Source organism: Synchiropus splendidus, chromosome 1 (assembly GCF_027744825.2).
Source record: "Synchiropus splendidus isolate RoL2022-P1 chromosome 1, RoL_Sspl_1.0, whole genome shotgun sequence".
Lineage (NCBI taxonomy): Eukaryota > Metazoa > Chordata > Actinopteri > Syngnathiformes > Callionymidae > Synchiropus > Synchiropus splendidus.
The window spans coordinates 63,793,144-63,812,601 of record NC_071334.1 but is presented as its reverse complement, the minus strand read 5'-3'; the positions used below and the strand labels follow the sequence as shown (position 1 = coordinate 63,812,601).

At 42.3% G+C, this 19,458-nt stretch overlaps 4 protein-coding genes across 7 annotated transcripts; 2 read left to right on the top strand and 2 right to left on the bottom strand.

The window, feature by feature from the left end:
• The first annotated feature begins 1,255 nt into the window (after nt 1-1,255).
• LOC128752869 (uncharacterized protein C20orf85-like) lies at nt 1,256-4,793 on the top strand. Its single transcript, XM_053854563.1, has 4 exons — nt 1,256-1,574; nt 1,906-1,987; nt 2,062-2,145; nt 2,575-4,793. The coding sequence occupies exons 1-4, from the start codon at nt 1,516-1,518 to the stop codon at nt 2,719-2,721; spliced, it is 372 nt and encodes a 123-aa protein (XP_053710538.1). The 5' UTR covers nt 1,256-1,515; the 3' UTR covers nt 2,722-4,793.
• On the bottom strand, nt 2,853-8,202 carry cpb2 (carboxypeptidase B2 (plasma)). Of its 2 annotated transcripts, none has more exons than XM_053854562.1 (11): nt 7,961-8,202; nt 7,494-7,566; nt 7,297-7,415; nt 7,124-7,232; nt 6,943-7,044; nt 6,767-6,871; nt 6,530-6,640; nt 6,371-6,461; nt 6,102-6,304; nt 5,528-5,612; nt 2,853-5,462 (listed from the first exon to the last, which is right to left on the bottom strand). In XM_053854562.1, the coding sequence occupies exons 1-11, from the start codon at nt 8,032-8,034 to the stop codon at nt 5,254-5,256; spliced, it is 1,281 nt and encodes a 426-aa protein (XP_053710537.1). In that variant the 5' UTR covers nt 8,035-8,202; the 3' UTR covers nt 2,853-5,253. The 2 variants fall into 2 exon arrangements, with proteins under 2 accessions (XP_053710537.1, XP_053710536.1); XM_053854561.1 differs by having other exon boundaries at nt 7,494-7,569; nt 7,961-8,178.
• A 540-nt stretch (nt 8,203-8,742) lies between these two features.
• alg11 (ALG11 alpha-1,2-mannosyltransferase) lies at nt 8,743-12,583 on the top strand. Its single transcript, XM_053852625.1, has 5 exons — nt 8,743-8,811; nt 9,239-9,460; nt 9,549-9,920; nt 9,989-10,554; nt 10,809-12,583. Exons 1-5 carry the CDS (start codon nt 8,765-8,767, stop codon nt 11,090-11,092), a joined length of 1,491 nt encoding a protein of 496 aa, XP_053708600.1. The 5' UTR covers nt 8,743-8,764; the 3' UTR covers nt 11,093-12,583.
• cdadc1 (cytidine and dCMP deaminase domain containing 1) lies at nt 12,243-19,285 on the bottom strand. Of its 3 annotated transcripts, none has more exons than XM_053852606.1 (12): nt 19,205-19,285; nt 16,858-16,992; nt 16,324-16,427; nt 16,084-16,261; nt 14,266-14,557; nt 13,959-14,165; nt 13,791-13,891; nt 13,645-13,694; nt 13,322-13,491; nt 13,066-13,255; nt 12,749-12,785; nt 12,243-12,465 (listed from the first exon to the last, which is right to left on the bottom strand). In XM_053852606.1, the coding sequence occupies exons 2-12, from the start codon at nt 16,955-16,957 to the stop codon at nt 12,371-12,373; spliced, it is 1,524 nt and encodes a 507-aa protein (XP_053708581.1). In that variant the 5' UTR covers nt 16,958-16,992; nt 19,205-19,285; the 3' UTR covers nt 12,243-12,370. The 3 variants fall into 3 exon arrangements, with proteins under 3 accessions (XP_053708581.1, XP_053708571.1, XP_053708589.1); XM_053852596.1 differs by having other exon boundaries at nt 16,858-16,995; nt 19,205-19,279; XM_053852614.1 differs by lacking the exon at nt 19,205-19,285 and having other exon boundaries at nt 16,324-16,424; nt 16,858-17,820.
• Between the last annotated feature and the right edge of the window lie 173 nt (nt 19,286-19,458).

Below are 19,458 nucleotides of genomic sequence, written 5' to 3'. Positions count from 1 at the left end.
AACATGGTACAGTGACATGGTCATGCTGTGACTGGAGAAAGAAGGTGATAAAAGTAGGGCTATCCAGTTTTTATTGAGTCTAATGGTGCCGTGACCTCCAGTTCTTGCAGCGTACTTCCCAAATGCTGAAAAGCATCAGGCTGAAAGAAACAGCGCAACATATATCGGTGAATTCATAAAAATTTCATAAATAAATGACAAGAAAGAGAGAGGTGTTGGAACAAATGAATCAAGTTCGCAGATGACACAAATGACATTAGTTGAGAGGCTGTGAGAATATGGAACTGGAAATGAAGAAAATTGAAATATGGCTAGATATAAACAGACTCTTCTCATGAAAAACTAAATCCATGGTCTTTTCTAGTATCTTGTCCTTGACATATAATGGAAAGAGATTAGACTGAGTATTGTGGCCAACATTTCTGACTGTTTGTAGAATATAGACAGTGTAAAATGAGCTAATGCAAATTCTACTTGAATGAATGAGCATTGAGAACACAGTACTGTACTCTGATACCGTCATACTTACTCTACTGAGTCGAGGTGTGGGGGACCACTGACCACTGTAACACAAGACCACTGCTTCTGCTCCAGAAGGTTATTAGAATAATGTATAAAGCAAATGACAGGGCACATAACAATGAACTGTCCTGAAGTTACATGAGTTATTTGTCAGACTAGATATGCTGGTCATGATCAGAGCCAGAATTGGACTGCTACTGGGTCATCTACAAAGACTGTTATAACCACAGTAGTCCAAAACCCCGGTAGGTTTTTGTTCCAACCCAACTGGTTACACACAGCTCCACCAATCAGGTGTCTGAAGACTCTGGCACACTGCAATAGTGGTGGTGAAAATGTGGAACTCATTGGCAAAGGAAATGAAACCTGCATAACATGATGTGTTTTAAGAAAATGGATCTGACACAGATACTTTAGTCTGGAGAAGAGACTTCAATCGAAGCCTCAGGCTGAGGCCAGTGCCTCAATGTGGATTAACCAATAGCGAAGGCGTTTAGAGGGCGAAACACACATGATATAGAACTGTTATTCATGGAACGGTGAGGTGACACTGTACTTCATTTGTGTACTTCTTTGTCAAAAGTTCAGGCATCAGAGTACCTTGTCATAAAGGGTGCTTTGCATTCAGCGCTCTCACCACCGTGGTTCCTTTAGTGGTTGGCAAATGCTCTTTATTTCAGTCTCCGTTCATGTTAGCCTTCATGACTTGTTTTTCTGCGCCATGTCTTAGACAACCATTGAATAGCTGCATCCCAGGTTTGATTCCCGTTTGGGGAACGGAGCTTTCAATACCTGCAGGAGGACTTTTATCTTCATGGTGCGATTTAGTGTTCAGCTGTGCTCTTGTGTTCAGGAGTGTTTCACGGAAGTTTGTTCAAACATTAACCACAAAGTACCTGGTGGTGAACAAGAAACATGAGATTCACCAGTGTCACACACCACGAAACATGAGAATGTGACACAGACACGCATACAAACACACTCTCTGGACTCATGGCAGACGCTCCACGATCTTCTCGAGCCATCAACTCTGTTCATCAGGATGAAATCTGGTAAACATTTTCTAACTTCTATGCTGCAACTGTTTGCAGTTGTTGACTTATTGAATGTCTCATTTCTGGTGTCAGAGCTATGTATTGTCGAAAAGACACCATGTAGATCACATGACACTTTTGACTTTGGCCTGTAGAAGCTTGAATTTGATGAAATTTCCTCACCAGCACCAGTGGCGAATCTATCTGTTGCTATTTTCAATTCAGAGAGAACAACTTGTTTTAGTCCTCTGATGTGCAATGGTGCAGAGGACTTGGGGTTACCTGAAACAGCAGGGCAGGTGGGTTGGCTATCCACCTGAAAATTTGTCTGTCATTGGTTTCTGCTCAGGAAGGCACATGTGGGGCTTGAGAAGAATTCGGCAGATGTTTGGCCAAACAAGTGGGGGTTCCTGACCGAAGTCTACAAGGAGGTACACACAGACCCACACAGTACACACAAATATACGCATGCATACACAGTGACAGGCTCTAAATATTTCTTCAGTTTGAGAGAGACTGTGCAGAGCTGAAAAGATCAAGTCCAGTGGGACTTCCTTGTTCTCCAGCAGCAACAGAGAAACCCTTCCAAGTGAGTGCTAAACTGTGTTGAGGATGATGTTCACGTAACTTCACAATAGAAAGAAACCTGTGTTAAACTTTGAGACACAACCTAACTCAGACTGTGACTGAGAGGTGGCGACGTGTTTGTGTTGTGTCCCTGAGACACGTCACCCTGGTTTGCACTTTGGTTGCTGGATAAGCATGGAAAGCACTATATAAGTAAGAGCCATTTACCTTTTTCCAAAGTGAGCAGCAGACGAAAGACGCAGAACTCTTGGATGGTAAGTCACAAAAATGTGAGCAGCATAAAAGAGTCGAGCACACAAAGAGGACACCAAGAGAATTTCTGACCACATCCATCAGTACTACATATTTGGGCCCGAGTTCATTTTGTGGCATTAAAACTCTTGAGGTTCAATGTGACGTGACTACCGCCACTTGTCTGGCCATTTTACAGGTCATTGCCTCACCTGCTGTTCCTCTGACATCTCAAGCTGTGATTGGCTGGCGGTCGTCTCGCCTGGACATGAAGCTGGAGAAGTTTGTAACGCTTCGTCACGGCCGACGTAGCTTCAAGCAAGAGCTTGGCTGGTCATGTGTCTGAAAATAGGACAGCAGCATGTTGCCACGAATTTGAACATTATTGATTTGTACTTCTCAAAATGAAAAAAACACATTTGTTTTAGTAATTAGCGTAAGGAATGTATTGAAAAATAACACATTTACAAATTGTATTATTGTGCACTATTTATTTAAGTTCTCACTTTCAATATTGAAGCTTCACAATGTAGCATTCCAAATGTTTCCAAACATGTTTAATGGGATGCAACAATGGTGACAACAAAATGACAACAAAACAAATGAGGCTGAAATTAAAATGAATGTCTGTTACAAATATGACGAACAACACACAAGCAAATTGAGGACAAATCAATTTTGATTGTTTTATTTTTCACTTTTAGAAGTAACTAATAACTTATATTAAGTGAAATGAATCAGCTGGTTGTCAATCAGAGAGGACAGTTATCAACAACACAGATCTATAACAACCACAACATGATAAACAATGAGGAAACATACTGTTGATGTCTTTGAATGAAAATCACTAGCATCAATACAGAGCTCAGTCAGCCAAATATATGGCATGTATTGGGGGACTGGAGCTCTCCTGTGCTCGTGGCCTTGTAGACCAACATGTCTGTCTGAGTGCATTCCTCCAACTGGACAGTGGATGAGATTGCGGAGATGTGGATACGTCCTCTGCGGAGACTCTGTCAAACATGAATGATCAGCGAAACCCCATTCTTCCCCGGTTGAAGCCCCTGTGGTGTTATATTTAGCACGAGGCAGGCTTTCTGGGGAAATGACAAATTCACCCTTCATCCAAAATTGCATACCTGTCCATGCTGCGGCCCCTGTTTCAATGGAGCACCTTGGTGATTTTCAGCAGCACCTGTCACAACTAGGTCACCGATCCAGATTAAGGATATCACTGGTGGCTTCATGCTATACATCTATTTAAATAGCAGTATCCTGAAAGGACTGCACGACTCCCTTTGCAGATCTTACAAGTCGCCCTGAGTCAACACTCACTGGTTATGTTCAGCTCACTGGTCAGGTCAGCTTATTATTATTAACACAGGCTCTCCTGGCGCTCCCACTCCAACTTAGACTGGTTCATGGTCTTCAAATCCAGTTCTCTATTCAATTTGTCCATTTCAAGGCATGCAAAAGCAGCCGAGATAATAAGCCTGGTTCCAAAGATGTTGTACTTGGGCTTGGAAATAGCTTCCACTAGCATGTGTGCTAACATCCTGCAATCGAAAATCAGAGTCTTCCTTGGGTTAAAACTCGCTGTTGCGTTTATTCAGGACTTCAAGAACCTCAGTGCATTCTACGGAACCCGCGTTCATCAGTGTATGCTGAACTAAAGTCCGAGGACGCTAAAATGATGTGATCTTTAATTATTTGACAAAATAACAGGCTTAATTAAATTGTATCTGTTTTATTTTATTTATGTATGTTCTGTGTTTGAATCTGCTTCTCGTGTTGTGTCTCAGCTGCAAAACGGTTCTTGACTTGGTCATTTAAAAGGAGCTTGCAAGCTGAAAAAGTGGGGACCCCTGCCTCTGATGTTTTTGGGTTCTTAATTTTAACATTTTTAATACAGGCATCACAAGAGCAATATTTAATGTGTTAATCTTATGATAGCAAAAGTTATCTGGCCAGAAATCGGTTTATATCAGTATCAGAATTTCAAGTGTTTAGAAAATACAGGCATAATGGATATCGGCAAAATGCCAAAATCAGACATCCCGACTTTTAAAAGTTGTGTTTATCTTTTAAACATTCCAAAAAGCTGTGCACAAGACGTGCTGAATACATGTGCTTGAAAAATGAAAAACCAAAACAGCATTACAAGCCAAAATATGCAGCAGTACACCTGCCCAAAACGTGAGCCAAACTCGTTCTTCACTTTTGATACATGCTGTGTGCGTGTAAATGGCTTCCCCAGACGTTGCTTGCTTGCTCACGTTTGGCCAACAACGGTGTTACCGAACTTATGTGCTGCTTTCGGATGCCTTTCAGATTTGAGTAGAACCGTAGAAACAGATCCCGTAAAATCACTTTTCACAGGTAAGGTGAAGGCAGTGGATTAAGTTGAGGGATCAAACTGTCGACTCGTGAAATGAATCCTGCTGGAGGCTGGTCTGTCTGGGGTCATGCTTCAGATGACATCTAGCAATGGCCAGACATTGCTAGATGCCTACGCACATGGACACCTCCTCTGCACAAAGAAAGTGATGTTTATCAATCCAGAATGAATTATTTAAAGATAAATCAAATCAATCTTGGAACATCTTGCATGTGTCTTTGGCAAATATGACCGGAAAACAGTGGCCCACCATCAATATTATTTAATGTGCATTTATTTTGCAATTATGAGAGGCTGCTGAGCTACAACAAATACTGATAGAAGTGGAGCCAATTTCTATAGGTACATACTCCTCTTTAATGTCGCTGGTAATGTATTTCATATGTGAAATCAGAGGAGCGCTGCAAAGACGTCCCTCTTTGAACCTGGGTACTTGTAGATTTGAGACAATGTGGTGCTTGGAAAGAGGTTTTCAGTTGATCAAGCTGTGTGTCCTTCTGTGGCTTGTGTCTTCTCTATGACCTTGTGAGCAATTTTCTTCACAGCAAGGAGAGCCTCATTACAGGCTCTGGAAATGTGAGAAGGTGGCAGAAGAAACCCGTATCGCCCACGGTCCTGGAGCTCGAATGTGAAGGAGTACTTGATGCCCAGGTTGTAAGCCCAGTCATCTGAACCGCCAGGAGCCACGTCTGGAGGAGAATCACAAGTGTGTGTTAGGACCAACAGAAACATGAACTTCACCTGTCCAACTTACATATTGTCTTCGCGCCGGGACCATATTTGTAGTTGTTTCTGTAATATCTCCTGATACTGTGAGCAGCTTCCTGAGCCATCGCCAACTTTAACAGCAAAATGAGAGAATGTTTTACAGTTCTTTGTGTATTGGATGATGGCCATCCAATAGTTTAGCAACATAACTGGGGCCTTGTAGGATGCCAGCCTTAACTTAAAACCTCTTACTCTTTTTGCAGACCTGGAGTGACCAGTGTTCACTGCACTCCCAGAGGACACACACTAACTTCCCCTTTCCAAATCAAATAGCACAACAACTTGTTGGGCAAAGTAACAGGAACCATCAGGATCCAAGCAAATGTCTCGGCCTTTAGGTTGGCCACTGAATTTGAATCATGGTTATGGGCCAGTCCCTCTGTCCCCTGAATCTATATTGGTGGTTTATTACGAGTGAACAGGTACGTCATCCCGGTCTACCAATGGAATGATGGCGTCATCTGAAGGCGCACTGGCATCAGGCCCTGTCCACACAGTGCATTTGCCTGCAAAGAACCTATCCACCTTGTTAATGTTTGAGGAGTAAAGTGCTGCCTCACCAGGTCCTTGTGATTTTCTGCCTCCTGCACGGTGTATGAATAGGGGAACAGTATCATCTGAGAGTAAGCATGGATAGTGAGGTACAGAGCGATAGAATCCTTGTGGCTGCGCAGGAAGTTGGCCACAGCCTGCGATTCTGGCTCCGACTCAGGAAAGGCTCCACAGTAGATTTCACTGCATGGATCATTAGACGCTCCCTCCGCTGTCAATCACAAAAAACTTTAACTTCTCATGCTTGTGCTCAAGGTATCAGCCGATTGATACTCACTGCACCAGTTGGCATCAAAGTTCCTGTTAAGGTCAGCACCAATGCAGCCGGTTCTACTGCATACGGAACGGTTCTTCCTCCACATGCGGTCCTAACATCAGCGTATAAGTTATAATACAAAGCTTTTTTGACACCGCAGACCAGGCAACTGATGGTTACCGTTGTCCATGTATAGCGATAACCATCAGGATTTAGAACAGGTAAGACGTAGACGTCCATGTTGTCCAGAATGAAAGTGATCTCTTGGTTTTGCTTGTAGAAGGACAGTGACTGTAGGAGAGAAAAGATAGCTTTACCATGCGCTAACCCTTACTGACCTGATGAAATACACATGCCCATCTGCAGGAGCTACATACGCTCCCAAACGCAGGTCATCAATTGAGTCATTGTACTCACATATTGCACAAACCATAGACAAAAAGCATGAGAGATCCACTCCCTGGCATGAATTCCACAGTCGATCCACAGAGCTTTTTTATTGGGTCTGCTGTTCAGAGACAACTAAGAGAATGAAACACACATCAAAGAGGAAAACGATCCAGCTGAAAAGGCTATGTTTGACTGATTCGTACTTTCAGAGCATAAATTGGTCTCTTCTCGTAAGAGGAGCCTAGCAGGATGACTTTGACTGTGTCAGGGTGCTCTTGGGAGGTTCTGTTTATCCACCAGTAGATCTGAATAAAACCAGAAGATAAAATGTGAAGTCGACTTTAACTCGCCATCATCTGGTCTGTACAAATTTAAGAGCCTCACGTCTTCCAAACTGTGATATTTTTCATAGAAACTCGAGCTGCTTCTGGGGTCAGAGGAGTCATTCCTTGTCTGCATCTCGATCAACTCCTCGGTGTTGGCCAGTAAGACTCTGAAACAAACATGTTAGAGCTGTCGGCTTGTCGAAAGACTTCAGTGTCAAGAGACAAACGTACATGAATGTTATGTTGTTCCTCTGCAGTATATCCATGACAGGACTCTCAGCAGGAACAAACAGGTGAACTTCAGTTTTTTCCTTGATGTATTGAACAGCCGCAGGCTGCCACAATGCAGTCTGAAACAATGTGTTGCACTTACAAAGGAGAAGAGAACACGTGATCGCGATGAGATAAAACAAAGCAGGGATTCGCACCTTGAAATGAGTGGAAACATTCTTTATGATGTTCACTTGCTCTGCTGTGGAGGGGGTGATGGATAGAATCTGGCTGCTGAAGAACAACACATCCATGCATGAGTTGTTCAAGCACTGACACCATTTGTGATAATGTTTCCACTGTCATGGAAATGGCCATGTAATGTTACTACAGTATGATCATTGAGTCCAAAGTTGTATGAAAATAGCCTCCCAAACATTTGTTAAATTGTTAAGACTTAATTAATATACAGCAAAATTAATTGGAAATATTGTATTATCGCAGACTTACATATATATATGTATAAACACAATGACTACATGACTTTATGAAATGCTGAATGCAAGTCACTGTAAAATAAAAAATAAATCACTTCAAAATAAAAAACAACAAACATCAAAAACATGTGCAAACCCTCTAGAAAACAACAATGAAAATAAACAAAATTGGTCATAGGAAAACTTACTGTGATTCTGAGCAGCTCCCTGGACTAAATATCGTTAAATATGTTACAGTAAAAAATATATAAACTGTCTTCATGATGGACAATAAAAGCCAGACTGAATAAATAAGGCTCTGGCTCCAAATGCTGGGGTCGGGGCGGTAATATTGATCGACGTGTTTATTCAGTGGTTAACCTTTGCTTTTTACAGAGAAGAAGAAGCAACACATGAAGCAGGAATGATATTTTCTCTTGGTTACTACACAAGTCATTGGAGCATAGCAATTGCATATACATTACTAATTGTCATGGTGGGTGAATAATATGAAAAAAAGGTTCCTCAGTCGTGTAGATGCTTAAATGCCTTAAACTGGATTTCAAATCGTGAGCCATGACTTTTCGTATAAACATTCAGTCAGAGAATTCCACTCTTACCTCTCATAACCCTTTTGGCTTAAGTAATTCCAACTAATATTGTCATTTCAACAGGTAGACTGCATTGTTGAAACTGGTTCTAGTTCAGAGGCTCTATTAAAGAAAATAAGAAAATCCTGACTATGTGTTACCGATCCTCTGTGGCAGACTATTACCCAGCATTGTGTTTTATATATATATATATATATATATATATATATATATATATATATATATATATATATATATATATATATATATATATAGAGAGAGAGAGAGAGAGAGAGAGAGAGAGAGAGAGAGAGAGAGAGAGAGAAAGAAAGCGTGCAGTAATACATCCTGAGCTGCAGGGGCGCTCTATATTCATGATAACTATTGACCAGGAAGTGAGTTAGAGTTGGTGACGCTGTAAAGATGTCGGGACACGATCATCTTGCACACTGTTTGTGTGAAATTACTAGGTAAGATGTTCTTTCAACAAAAACTAAATAATAATATTAATAATGTTGGTTGTAGTGTTAATGTTTGGCTGAAATGTATTAGTTAGTTTTCTAGTGGTTTGTCACAGCGTCAAATGGCTTCAGTTTTCTGGCCATGGCGTGATGAACCATCTTCAATTAACTTAGTAATAGATGACCGTCAAGTGACAGGGCCTCAATTAATTGTCAATAAACTGATGGACGTGCGCCTCAGCAAATGCATGACCATCACCGGTTAAGTGTAGAGCTGCGCTCCTCTTACTTCAGTGACAGGCAGAGTCATGTGACAGATGTTGCCGTGCGTGATGCTGTGGTGGGTTGACATATTTAAATAAACTTTTTTTTTTAAAACAGATATGACGTGTTGCGTGTGACAAACGTTTTCAGTTATTCCTCATCTGTATTTCAGGCTGCTGTGGATGCTGTTGCTCCCCATGTTGCTTCTGTGTGTGGTGTTACTTGTAGTTCTAATACTCATTGTGATGCTGCTGAGATGGTGGCTGCAAAGGAGCAGAAGGGCTCGGTGGGCGACCAAGATGAATCCCACAGTCGCCTTCTTTCACCCCTACTGCAATGCCGGTGGCGGTGGAGAGAGGGTGCTGTGGTGCGCCATAAGAGCTCTGCAAAACAGGTATGCTTTTATCGTCTTGAGCAAGTCAAGTGTCCGCTATGTCTTGACCGGCAATAGGGCTGTTAATTTCACCAATTCACGTTTACAGATACAAAGATATTGACATCGTGGTGTACACTGGCGATGTGGGAGTGTTGGGACAGCAAATCCTCGACGGAGCTCGACAGCGATTCAACATCGTACTTCCTCGTCCGGTTCAGTTTGTCTTCCTGAAGAACCGGCTGTTGGTGGAGGCCAGTCTGTACCCACACTTCACCTTGCTGGGGCAAAGTGTGGGTTCTCTTCTCCTAGGATGGGAGGCGTTGAATGAGTTTGTTCCAGATGTGTACATCGACTCAATGGGCTACGCGTTTACAGTCCCTCTGTTTCGCTACCTGGGTGGCTGCAGTGTGGGGAGTTATGTTCACTATCCAACCATCAGCACTGACATGCTCTCCGTGGTGAAAGAGAGGAACCCCAGGTATCCACATTGTTTTTATGTCCCTTCCATTCTGAATTCTTTTGCATGACATGCTCTTTATGTTGCAGGTTCAACAATGCCAACTTCGTCTCCAACAGTCTGTTCCTGAGTGCCTTTAAGTTGGTCTACTACTTGCTGTTTGCACTGCTCTACGGCCTGGCTGGCTCCTGCAATGACCTCATCATGGTCAACTCCTCCTGGACGCTTGACCATATATTGTCACTGTGGCGCGCCCCCAATCGCACCTCCGTGGTCTACCCACCCTGTGATGTCAGCGCCTTCCTGGACATCCCTTTGGACAGTGATGCAGAACGCAAGTGCCACCGAATCGTTTCAGTTGGTCAGTTCAGGCCGGAGAAAGACCACCAGCTTCAGATCAGAGCCTTCCACAAGGCACTGCAACGCAGGCTCGACCAGGCCGGGGGGCGGGACTCTCTGAAGCTGGTTCTGGTTGGCGGCTGCAGGAACGAGGAGGATGAGAATCGGGTGCTGCTGTTGAGGGGGCTGTGCCAGGAACTGGGCGTCGCTGACCGCGTGGAGTTCAAACTCAATGTCTCCTTCGAGGAGCTGAAGAACGAGATGAGCAATGCCACTATCGGACTGCACACCATGTGGAATGAACATTTTGGGATCGGTAAGTGGTATTTAGCTTTCCATCATATATACACAGATGCCACTATGTTTATTCAAAACATGATTGAGCTGAATAGTTTAAACATATTGCAACCACGAGATGAAACTAGATGATATAAATGCATTAACATGATACAGGGTCACTGTTGATGATTGTATACATCCCTGTACTTCGTTGTTGATTTCACAGCACACTTCACTTTTTGTGAGGTCCAGGTGCAAGTTTCTAAGTCACTGCCTCATTCTCATCTCCAGGGGTTGTGGAGTGTATGGCAGCTGGAAAAATCATCCTAGCCCACAAGTCTGGAGGCCCAAAGATGGACATAGTGGTGCCATTCGAGGGAGGACAGACAGGATTTTTGGCTGAGGATGAAGAAGGATACGCGGACGCCATCGACAGGATTCTTGGTTTGTCGTCAGAGAGGCGACTGGAGATCCGACTCAATGCCCGACAATCAGTGGGTCGATTCTCAGACAGTGAATTTCAGGTGTGTTTTCTGGGGGCAATGGAACAGCTGATGAGAACACTTGAGCGGTGATAGATAACAAACTAGTGAAGGTGTGTGTACAGAAACTGATTCTGAATCCATTTTGTCAATCAGCAAATCTGAAAAAGACACTTTTAAACTTGGATATTGAAAGACTGGGATGCAATATCACTTGGAGAGTAGAACAGGGAAGCTGTTCACTGAATGCACACACTAGATAGGACCAAACCAGGAAGTGCTTAGACGAAAAGCCACCTGTTTGAGACCATGTTGGCTGCACTGTGTCTGTTTCAACTCCATTGTGACATCAATTTTCCACTCAAGAGGATATTTCAACACCGGCTCAAGTAGCACATCAATGTATGTCACCCCTGAAAGCGAGGGTCCATGTAAAAATATTGAAAGATGTATGTTTACAGGAATAAAATGTAATATATTTTTAAATGATGATGACACTGATAACTTGGTGTAATAGTGGCGGCAATAAAATGTTGTCAGTGGTTTTGGATATATAGTCATAGTTATCGTCACAGAGCATGTTTTAGTACCGTATTACAAACCAACAGTTTTCCTTGCATAAATACATAATTTTTTATTGACTAACACACAACCATACCACACAGAGCTTCACTGTGCTTTGGAACATTTTCATATCCATTCCTTCAGCACAACTATAACGCAATGAAAAAAAACATATCAATGTTTAAAAAGTACTAATTTTCCCAGATTAAAAAAAAAACCTTACATGTAAAATGCATACATAAACCTCAACAATATATTTTTTAAACTAGCCTTTATATTTTTGACTTGATGTTGCAGTAGCTTTTTGTAAATGACTGAATCAGCTTTTATCAGGTCTTATTATATTGTATATCAGGTCAAGCTTGTGTATACTTATGTTGAACTTATGTTGAATTTGCTGCCACCAGAAACGTCATTTGGCTAACCTAAACAGTTTAGGTTAAATTAGACCAAGAAAATGACACCCCAAATCATGTTTTGCTGTAGCTAAACTATATGGAACTGAAAAGACATTGAAGAATCAAATATGATCTCAATAAGCCATTATTTGAGACTACATTTTTTTAAAATAAACCCATCCTGTACTTTGGTTAAAAATATTTAAAGCTACAAAGGGACGTGGGTCAGACCAGTTGCACTTCAAACGTAATGAATTCTGATCCAACAGATGACAAAAAAGTAAAATAGTTGAAAGGTTTATTTTGTGACTAATTATTTTGTCACCTCATTTGCTATATAGAAATCTTTTCTTGTTCAATGTTTGTGTCTGCGTGAGGCTGTGGTTTATCACTTATTCCACATCGACTTTCAGCTGACGACGGGCAAGTCCTCAGAGGAAGTCCGAAGCTTCTTCCTGGTGTGACTCTGCTCCTGCTCCCGATTGTGTTTTCCAATTAAACCATCTGGAAAAATGACAGCTATGCAGTTAAACAGTGTCTCTCAAACCTTCAAACTCAATACCCCAAACAGCTCTTGTCCTACAGTTCTCTCATATGTAAACAAGAGTGAAAAATAACGGAACTAGTCATGAATAATTCTTTTGTCAATTTGGAAGAAAATACCTATATATTTTCTGAATTCACGAAGACGGACGTTTTTGTTGCCACACAAGTGTAACACCCGTCTTTAACATGAGTAGGAAACTGTTAACATAAAACACAGATCTGTAGTGGGATGACCACTCACTTGTGAGCTGGCTGAGAGAAGAAGGAGTCTTCTGCCACTGTGGAGACAAAACAAACAGTCCTTATGTTTCCAACATCAGGTGTCAATTAAAGTGTGTTCTATTTGTATCAGTTTGAATTAGTCCTGAAACTCCAAACTAAAATACAAATGTATACAAATAACATCAATTACTGCTAACTACTTTTCATCATCAGAGTCTTAAGTATTAGCATCTAGCTGTAGATCACTCAGAATAAATAAATAAATCACAATTTTTAAAAACTATGGAAGTGTGCAAACACACATACATTTGTAAAGTGACAAGTAGGGCAACTCACTATGAACTTATTGATGTTTTTCAGGCTGCCGAATTGCAAATATGAAATGTCTCCCTTGTCTTTATCCCGGTCCTGGTCCGTTGTGTAGATGTGAGTGATTCTGGCTCCCCGTATCAACGGGATGCACTCGTCACACGGACATTTGGTGACAAACAACATGGTGGCCTCATGCGGTTTAATATCACAAGTTCTGAAGGAGACAAACACAATTGCGAGCTTTGTTTGAAAATCTTTTGACCAAGTCAAAAGCACAGACCTGAACGTGAGGGCGTTCTGCTCTGCATGGATTATGAATCTGTACTTCCGGGTCTGTCTGTTTTCTTGCTTCGTGTCCATCTGCGGATACTCTGCATACTCAGAGCCTGCTGGGTAAGCGTTGTACCCACAACCCACCAGGTAGAGACTCCCGGTCCCACTGTAACCAGCCTGGAGGGGGAGAAGGGAAGGGAGGAGATATGCATCAGGTGATGACTCCAATAAGCTTCTCACTTGTTCGCCACTTGAATTTGTCTTCATAAACAGAGCGGTTGCAGAGATTTGTGATTGTGAGTGTAAATCAAAGAAGTGAAAACTTCTCACCTCTTGACTTTTGGCCCAAATAACTGCACCTACGCCTACTTTTGGATCCTCTGCAAGACAAATGGCAGGTTTTACCTTTGAAGAGTGTCAACTGTGGAACCTGTTGCAAAGAAACGGCTTGATTCCCCAGAGCAGACTGCGCTCACCAGTTCTGTAGGCCAGCAGCCTCGCCTGGACGATGCAGTGACGTGCCACCTCCTGAGACACTCCGTCGTCACGTGGCGCTCCTGGCACAGAAGCTGGTTCTCTGAATCAACAACAACAAAGACATGAAGCGACATATTTTGAGATGGCGTGCTTCAATTGTTCCACACCTGTAGAAGCTGTGGTGACACTGCGGCACACCAGCAGCCACCGCAGCCAGCACTTCCACCGTCTCCCTCATGTTGTTCCGAAGGTTGGAGAAGAAAGGTTCCACGCAAAAGTTCTCAAGACCCATGAGCCTTAGAAGCTCTCTGTGCTGCTGAGAAGACTGGATCAGGAAGTGTCTAGAGAAATCCTCCATGTGTCTTGTCCTGTCCCTGAAAGTCAGACCTCAGTATTGGTGGTTGTATAGGCTCAATGAGTAGACTGACAAAACAATAAGTGGCAATAATAATAATACTATGAGAGAGGAGTTACCTGTTGAAAAGTTTGTCCGTGTCCAGTGCTGGGTCATCCTTCTTCAGCCGCTCCATGAAGTCGCACTCTTTGGACGTGCTCTCAACATAGTGAACAAGGCCCGGAGGCAGCGGCTGCAGCAGCACACGGATATGTGCACGGCTGTTGGATTTGAGCTTCTCCGTCGCTACAGCGTCAAGCGCCGCCTCTTCTTTAATGTCAACGGCCAAACTGTGAGGTTGTTGCGTGGAACTGCAGCTCAGCATGCTGACCTCAGGGTCTCCGGGCCAGAAAGAGATCTGGCTGACACCAGCTGCACACCAGGAACCACATTACGTTTAGTTCACATCAAACTTATTTTTCCTCAATTCCAAATACATGCATGTGTGTGCTTTTTTTGTCCATTTGTCTGGCCTGCTGCACCTTCCATCCTGAGTAACTGGGATAGGCTCCAGGATGAATGAATGAATGAAGTCATTAATACTGTCTCTCCCTTGTATTTATGTGGCCCTCATGACGTAAGCGTGTAAGTATGAAGCTCATCATCTAGGACTGTTTCTTACAGAAAACCTAAAGCCCTGCTGTTAATAATCAATATTTTATTTGTCATTAGTGTCTCCATTTTAAATATCGCTCTTTTCTTTTTTCTATTTCAGTGAATTCTATTATACCGTGGTACCTTGGTTTTTGAATGTCCCAGACTTCAAACAAATCGGAGTTCGAACAAAAATTTAGAGATTTTTTTGCTTCGGATTTTGAACGAAAATCCATCATCCATCAATCTCGAATGCCCCTGAAAGCCGGAAAAAACATGATGTGCGCGGACCGATCAGCTGACCCATGACGCACTTTGTTATTGTGTATAACGCAGCCTCTGTATGCAGACGTGTCCCATTAGCTACATTTACTGACTGTTTTTTCTTCATATTGAGGTGTAAAACCTTTCCTGTCTCCGCACTGGACCGTGGTAGAGTGTCACAGGGGAGGTGCTCGCTCTCCACACCTCCGAGGCTGGAGCACTCCAGGGTTTGATGTCCTGTTGTGGGCTGGAGCTGGGACAGGGATGAGGCGAGTCTGGGACAGAGCCTGACTTGGTTTATGACTTTGTCACAGCCAAACTGCACAGAAGCGCACATTCAGAGCTGGACACGCACCGGGCACCTCTTCACTTCTGGAGAGACGTCACTCACTCGGCAACCCCTCCCACATGCAGCGGCCACACACATAGAGGAACAGCGCACCTGCAGCAGACACTCTACATTCACTCCTACAAAAGCCTATTTTAAGGCTCGGAACGCATTAGTTCTTTTTCCATTGATTGTAATGGGAAAAATCAATTCAGATTTCAAACAAAGCTTCTTGAACGGCCTTCTGGAACGGATTGTGGTCGAGAACCGAGGTACCACTGTATTATATATTATTAATGATATTAATTACATTATATTTAAAATTCACTTCATTTCCATCAAATGAACTTAAAAAAATGCTAAAAAAGGGAAAATAGAAATACATCAATTTTGTGCTCTGCAATCATAATTACCATGTTTTTACATAGGCAACTTTAGTAGATGATTTATAATGAGAGGAAAACACAGATAAAATCAAGTATTAAGTAATCATCCAACCCATTTTGCAATGGATGATCACACCTTTTGATAGTATCAGTATTAACACCATTTGATTATTATTTTTATTTTATTAATAAAAATAATAATCAAACTGCCAGTTCACTTCACAGCTTCAGCCACTACTTACAGTATTTGGTGGGTCACTGCTGCACTATGGTCATGTTTCCAACAAGCATTACAGTCAAGCGCAACGTTTCTCTCCAATACTCGCCATTGATGATCATCTTGAGGCAGGTGGCACAAGGTCTCCTCGAGAAGTACAGGTCACAGTCCGACAGGCTGGCACCATGCTGGATGATGGCCACCTGTCCCGCGTGTAACTCTGATCCAGAACAGTGAAGTCCCACCACCTTACTGTTCCGGACCACGACCAGACCCAGTCTACACTTCTGGAGAAGATATGACGTCTTAAACCTCCGAGCCAGTTTTATCCTTGTGCTTCGGGACTGACCTGATTTTCCCCATTTTCCTCTGCCTCCTCTTGAGGAAACAACTCCAGCCACAAACTCAAAAGGGTGAACAGGTTAACCTTTGTCAGCCGGGGCCAATAACCTGCTGTGAATGAGAGTGGAAAATGTAGCGCAGGAATATAATAAAACATGACTCAAGCCTCATCACTAATGCTAACGTAATATGTTGTACAGGTGTACTTATACAAGGTCGTATATGTACAGCTCATATACACAGACATACACATAAAAACGTGTCTTCACCTTAGTACTTCATCCAGATTTATTACATTATTGTCAGTAAAACACAGCAGTACTCTCTCATTTAATGATCATGTGTTTGTGTGCATAAACGTAATAAAACTGTTATCTTTCGTCTTTCAGTAACAACTGCCTTCCCTCACGTAAATCCACGTAAAATGTTTTTTTAATTCTATTAATTTTTCGCTACAGAAATGGGAAAGTATGAATACACCTGGCGGGACGTACAAAGCTATTGAAATGAAGGGAAATAAACACCTGACCCAGCGTCTCACCTTGTAGCCGGCAGCAGGTCTGGCTGCTGCTGTCCCTTCTACACGGACCTTCACTGGACCGACACGGCTCCGCGCGAGTCCAAGGGCCTTTTTCATCCATTCAGACGCGCATTGAACGAAATATTGCGCACTCGGCTACTTTCAAAACAGAAATAAACGTCAAGACATGTCGTCGTTGGACTGCAGTATACGTCAGTGGATTTACAGAGTCAACTAATGCGGATTGACTTGCAGCTCTTCCGGGTGTCAGTTTCAGTATAAAATCAGCTACGATGATACCGCTTCGATTCCACAGAGTAAATGAAAACGGTGAAATAGTCGACGAATAAAGGTATTTTTAAATATAATTTCATATTGCGCAGGATTATTTGAACATTTGACACATGTTTGACCACTGCCACGTTGAAGGTTTGTTTATAAAATGGGACGCTTAAATCTTTTGTTTCGTGATCTTTTCTATTTTTTGCTATACATATGTTCGGCGTAGTAAATATACAATGCTGCGCTTTAAGATATATAAACAGATAACAGTTTTGGGTAGTTTGTAAATCTTATTTTGATCCCAAACTATCGTTCTACGGCTATATTATGGTGGCTTGATGGTCGCTTCTAGATCACTTCCGCAAATACTGACTGACGTAGAACATGGGCGTGACTTTATTACTGCAGCTCAAGAATGATGAACATAAACATTTGGCAAACAATTTAGTTTAAAGCAAGGTGGCTTTTGTTACGAGATCAGTCGCCAAAAAGCTGTGTGTCATCGGCAGATCACTAAATTACATCAAATATTCACTCGCCATCAGAACGAAGGAAGCGCCATATCAATTTCCTCATTCCTGGACTATTAAGGGCGGGTAAATCTTAACATTTTCATTGGTAACTACCTCTAATAACCACCAGGTAGAGCAGTGCCACACTGGTGTTGACGCCTGGAGTTACCCAGGTCCAGCTAGATAGATAGATAGATAGATAGATGATACATGGATGGATGGATGGATGGATGGTTGGTTAGATAGATAGATGGTTAGATATAGATAGATAGATAGATAGATAGATCCACACTGTACTCACAATGCTGTAGCATTCCTTTTTATTCTGATATGGTTCAAGTCAGGAGAAAAGATTAAATAACATAAAATGATTTTTGCTGATGTCAAGTTACTTAACTTATATATTCTTATGGGAGATTTTTTAATGGCTCCCCTGCTGCGCACTGGACTAGTCAGACAGGACAAATAAACCCTACTAGAGGGGTTTCACGGCGCGTCATCACCGCGTCATCCAACCCGGAAGCTGGGAGTGACAGGACATACAGAAAGGGACTCAATGAACACGAAAATCCGCGACACTTGGAAGAGATTAGCTTTATTGGTGGTGCAGACCCGCACGAGTTGGCTCCGTCGTCGTGGGTGACGACGATCCGGACACTCTGCCGTCGGTGACGTATCCTGATATCGTCAATGACCTGTTTTTTCGCCTATTCCATCCACCGCCGAGGACCTGAACTGTCACCGGAGGCGTATCACCAGATGGTGTGCGGATGGGTCCCGGAACTGTTATATCGAGTAATCGACGACATTTGCACCTTATATGAGAATGTGACGTATTTAAATATTCTGATGGGTGTGCGTGTGTGTGTGAGAGGGAAATAGCTTTTTAAGGGAACGTTCTGAGAACTGTGGGTTGGCATCAATAAACATGTTCTGATAAAAGTTCTGTGTATTCTCTTCCACGGCAATACAATGCAAATTAACATTGTATTGTAGTTAACAGTCATTTAGGCTATAATTTTTCTTTTTTTTTAATGAGCACAATATTCGGACGTTATCCACAGTTTGACCACGAAGGTCCTGGTTCAGCTTGGCGAATCACAAGCGACTCTTTCTTCCAACAACTTCTGGCATTGTTCTCCTTGATTTGTCATAACTTTTGGAAGTCGATTATATTCCAAATGTTTTTCACGACCGGAACGATTCGTGTTATTCAAAACACGACCGTAATTCACCATTTTTCAAGGAAACGCTGCTGTGCTGAGCAGTGAGCATCTCCAACATGGCGGCTTCCGGTTTTGATGACACGCCGTGAAAACCTTACGATTGTGCCTGATCCACTTTTCTCCGATAAATGGAACGCCGTTGTCAGTCCTTCAAATAGTTTGATACTACTGACTTACCACAACATTGCACAACTGACAGCAGTTACACTGTACTTATTTATTGTCAAGTATTTTCAACATAGTTCTTCAAATAAATTATTAATCATATCTGCTTTCTTACTTTATTATTTTATAAATTAAATGATGGCTAGCTAACTAGATATCCTAACTACTCTTAAATGAACTTACGTTTTCTGCCTGGCATCAGTCAACCCAAGACACTGAGGGGCTGTGCACCACGTGTCTCCTTCAAAACTGCATTTGCTGTGTCCAACTGCGTCAAGAGCTCACGAAAACCGGAGGTATATTGCTCCTTCAAAGTAAAATGTCAATGTTCAAAAAGCACGATTATTAATGATATTAAGATAGTATCAAGCCCACCAACAAATAGTATTTTATGAACACTGGTGCACACCATCTATTGGCTACTGAATTATTAATAA

What these genes read in the sequence shown, in the direction of transcription:
- LOC128752869 (XM_053854563.1), top strand. Translation starts at nt 1,516, where the DNA reads ATGGCAGACGCTCCACGATCTTCTCGAGCCATCAACTCTGTTCATCAG. An exon ending in TGACCGAAGTCTACAAGGAG is followed by an intron (nt 1,988 to 2,061) that starts GTACACACAGAC and finishes ATATTTCTTCAG; the next exon opens with TTTGAGAGAGACTGTGCAGA. An exon ending in CAACAGAGAAACCCTTCCAA is followed by an intron (nt 2,146 to 2,574) that starts GTGAGTGCTAAA and finishes GCCATTTTACAG; the next exon opens with GTCATTGCCTCACCTGCTGT.
- cpb2 (XM_053854561.1), bottom strand. Translation starts at nt 8,034, where the DNA reads ATGAAGACAGTTTATATATTTTTTACTGTAACATATTTAACGATATTT. An exon ending in GACCAATTTATGCTCTGAAA is followed by an intron (nt 6,872 to 6,942) that starts GTACGAATCAGT and finishes TCATTCTCTTAG; the next exon opens with TTGTCTCTGAACAGCAGACC. An exon ending in CTTTGATGCCAACTGGTGCA is followed by an intron (nt 6,305 to 6,370) that starts GTGAGTATCAAT and finishes TGTGATTGACAG; the next exon opens with CGGAGGGAGCGTCTAATGAT.
- alg11 (XM_053852625.1), top strand. Translation starts at nt 8,765, where the DNA reads ATGTCGGGACACGATCATCTTGCACACTGTTTGTGTGAAATTACTAG. An exon ending in TGTTTGTGTGAAATTACTAG is followed by an intron (nt 8,812 to 9,238) that starts GTAAGATGTTCT and finishes TCTGTATTTCAG; the next exon opens with GCTGCTGTGGATGCTGTTGC. An exon ending in GAATGAACATTTTGGGATCG is followed by an intron (nt 10,555 to 10,808) that starts GTAAGTGGTATT and finishes TCTCATCTCCAG; the next exon opens with GGGTTGTGGAGTGTATGGCA.
- cdadc1 (XM_053852606.1), bottom strand. Translation starts at nt 16,957, where the DNA reads ATGGATGAAAAAGGCCCTTGGACTCGCGCGGAGCCGTGTCGGTCCAGT. An exon ending in TGTCACCACAGCTTCTACAG is followed by an intron (nt 13,892 to 13,958) that starts GTGTGGAACAAT and finishes TTGTTGATTCAG; the next exon opens with AGAACCAGCTTCTGTGCCAG. An exon ending in GCTGCTGGCCTACAGAACTG is followed by an intron (nt 13,695 to 13,790) that starts GTGAGCGCAGTC and finishes TTTGTCTTGCAG; the next exon opens with AGGATCCAAAAGTAGGCGTA.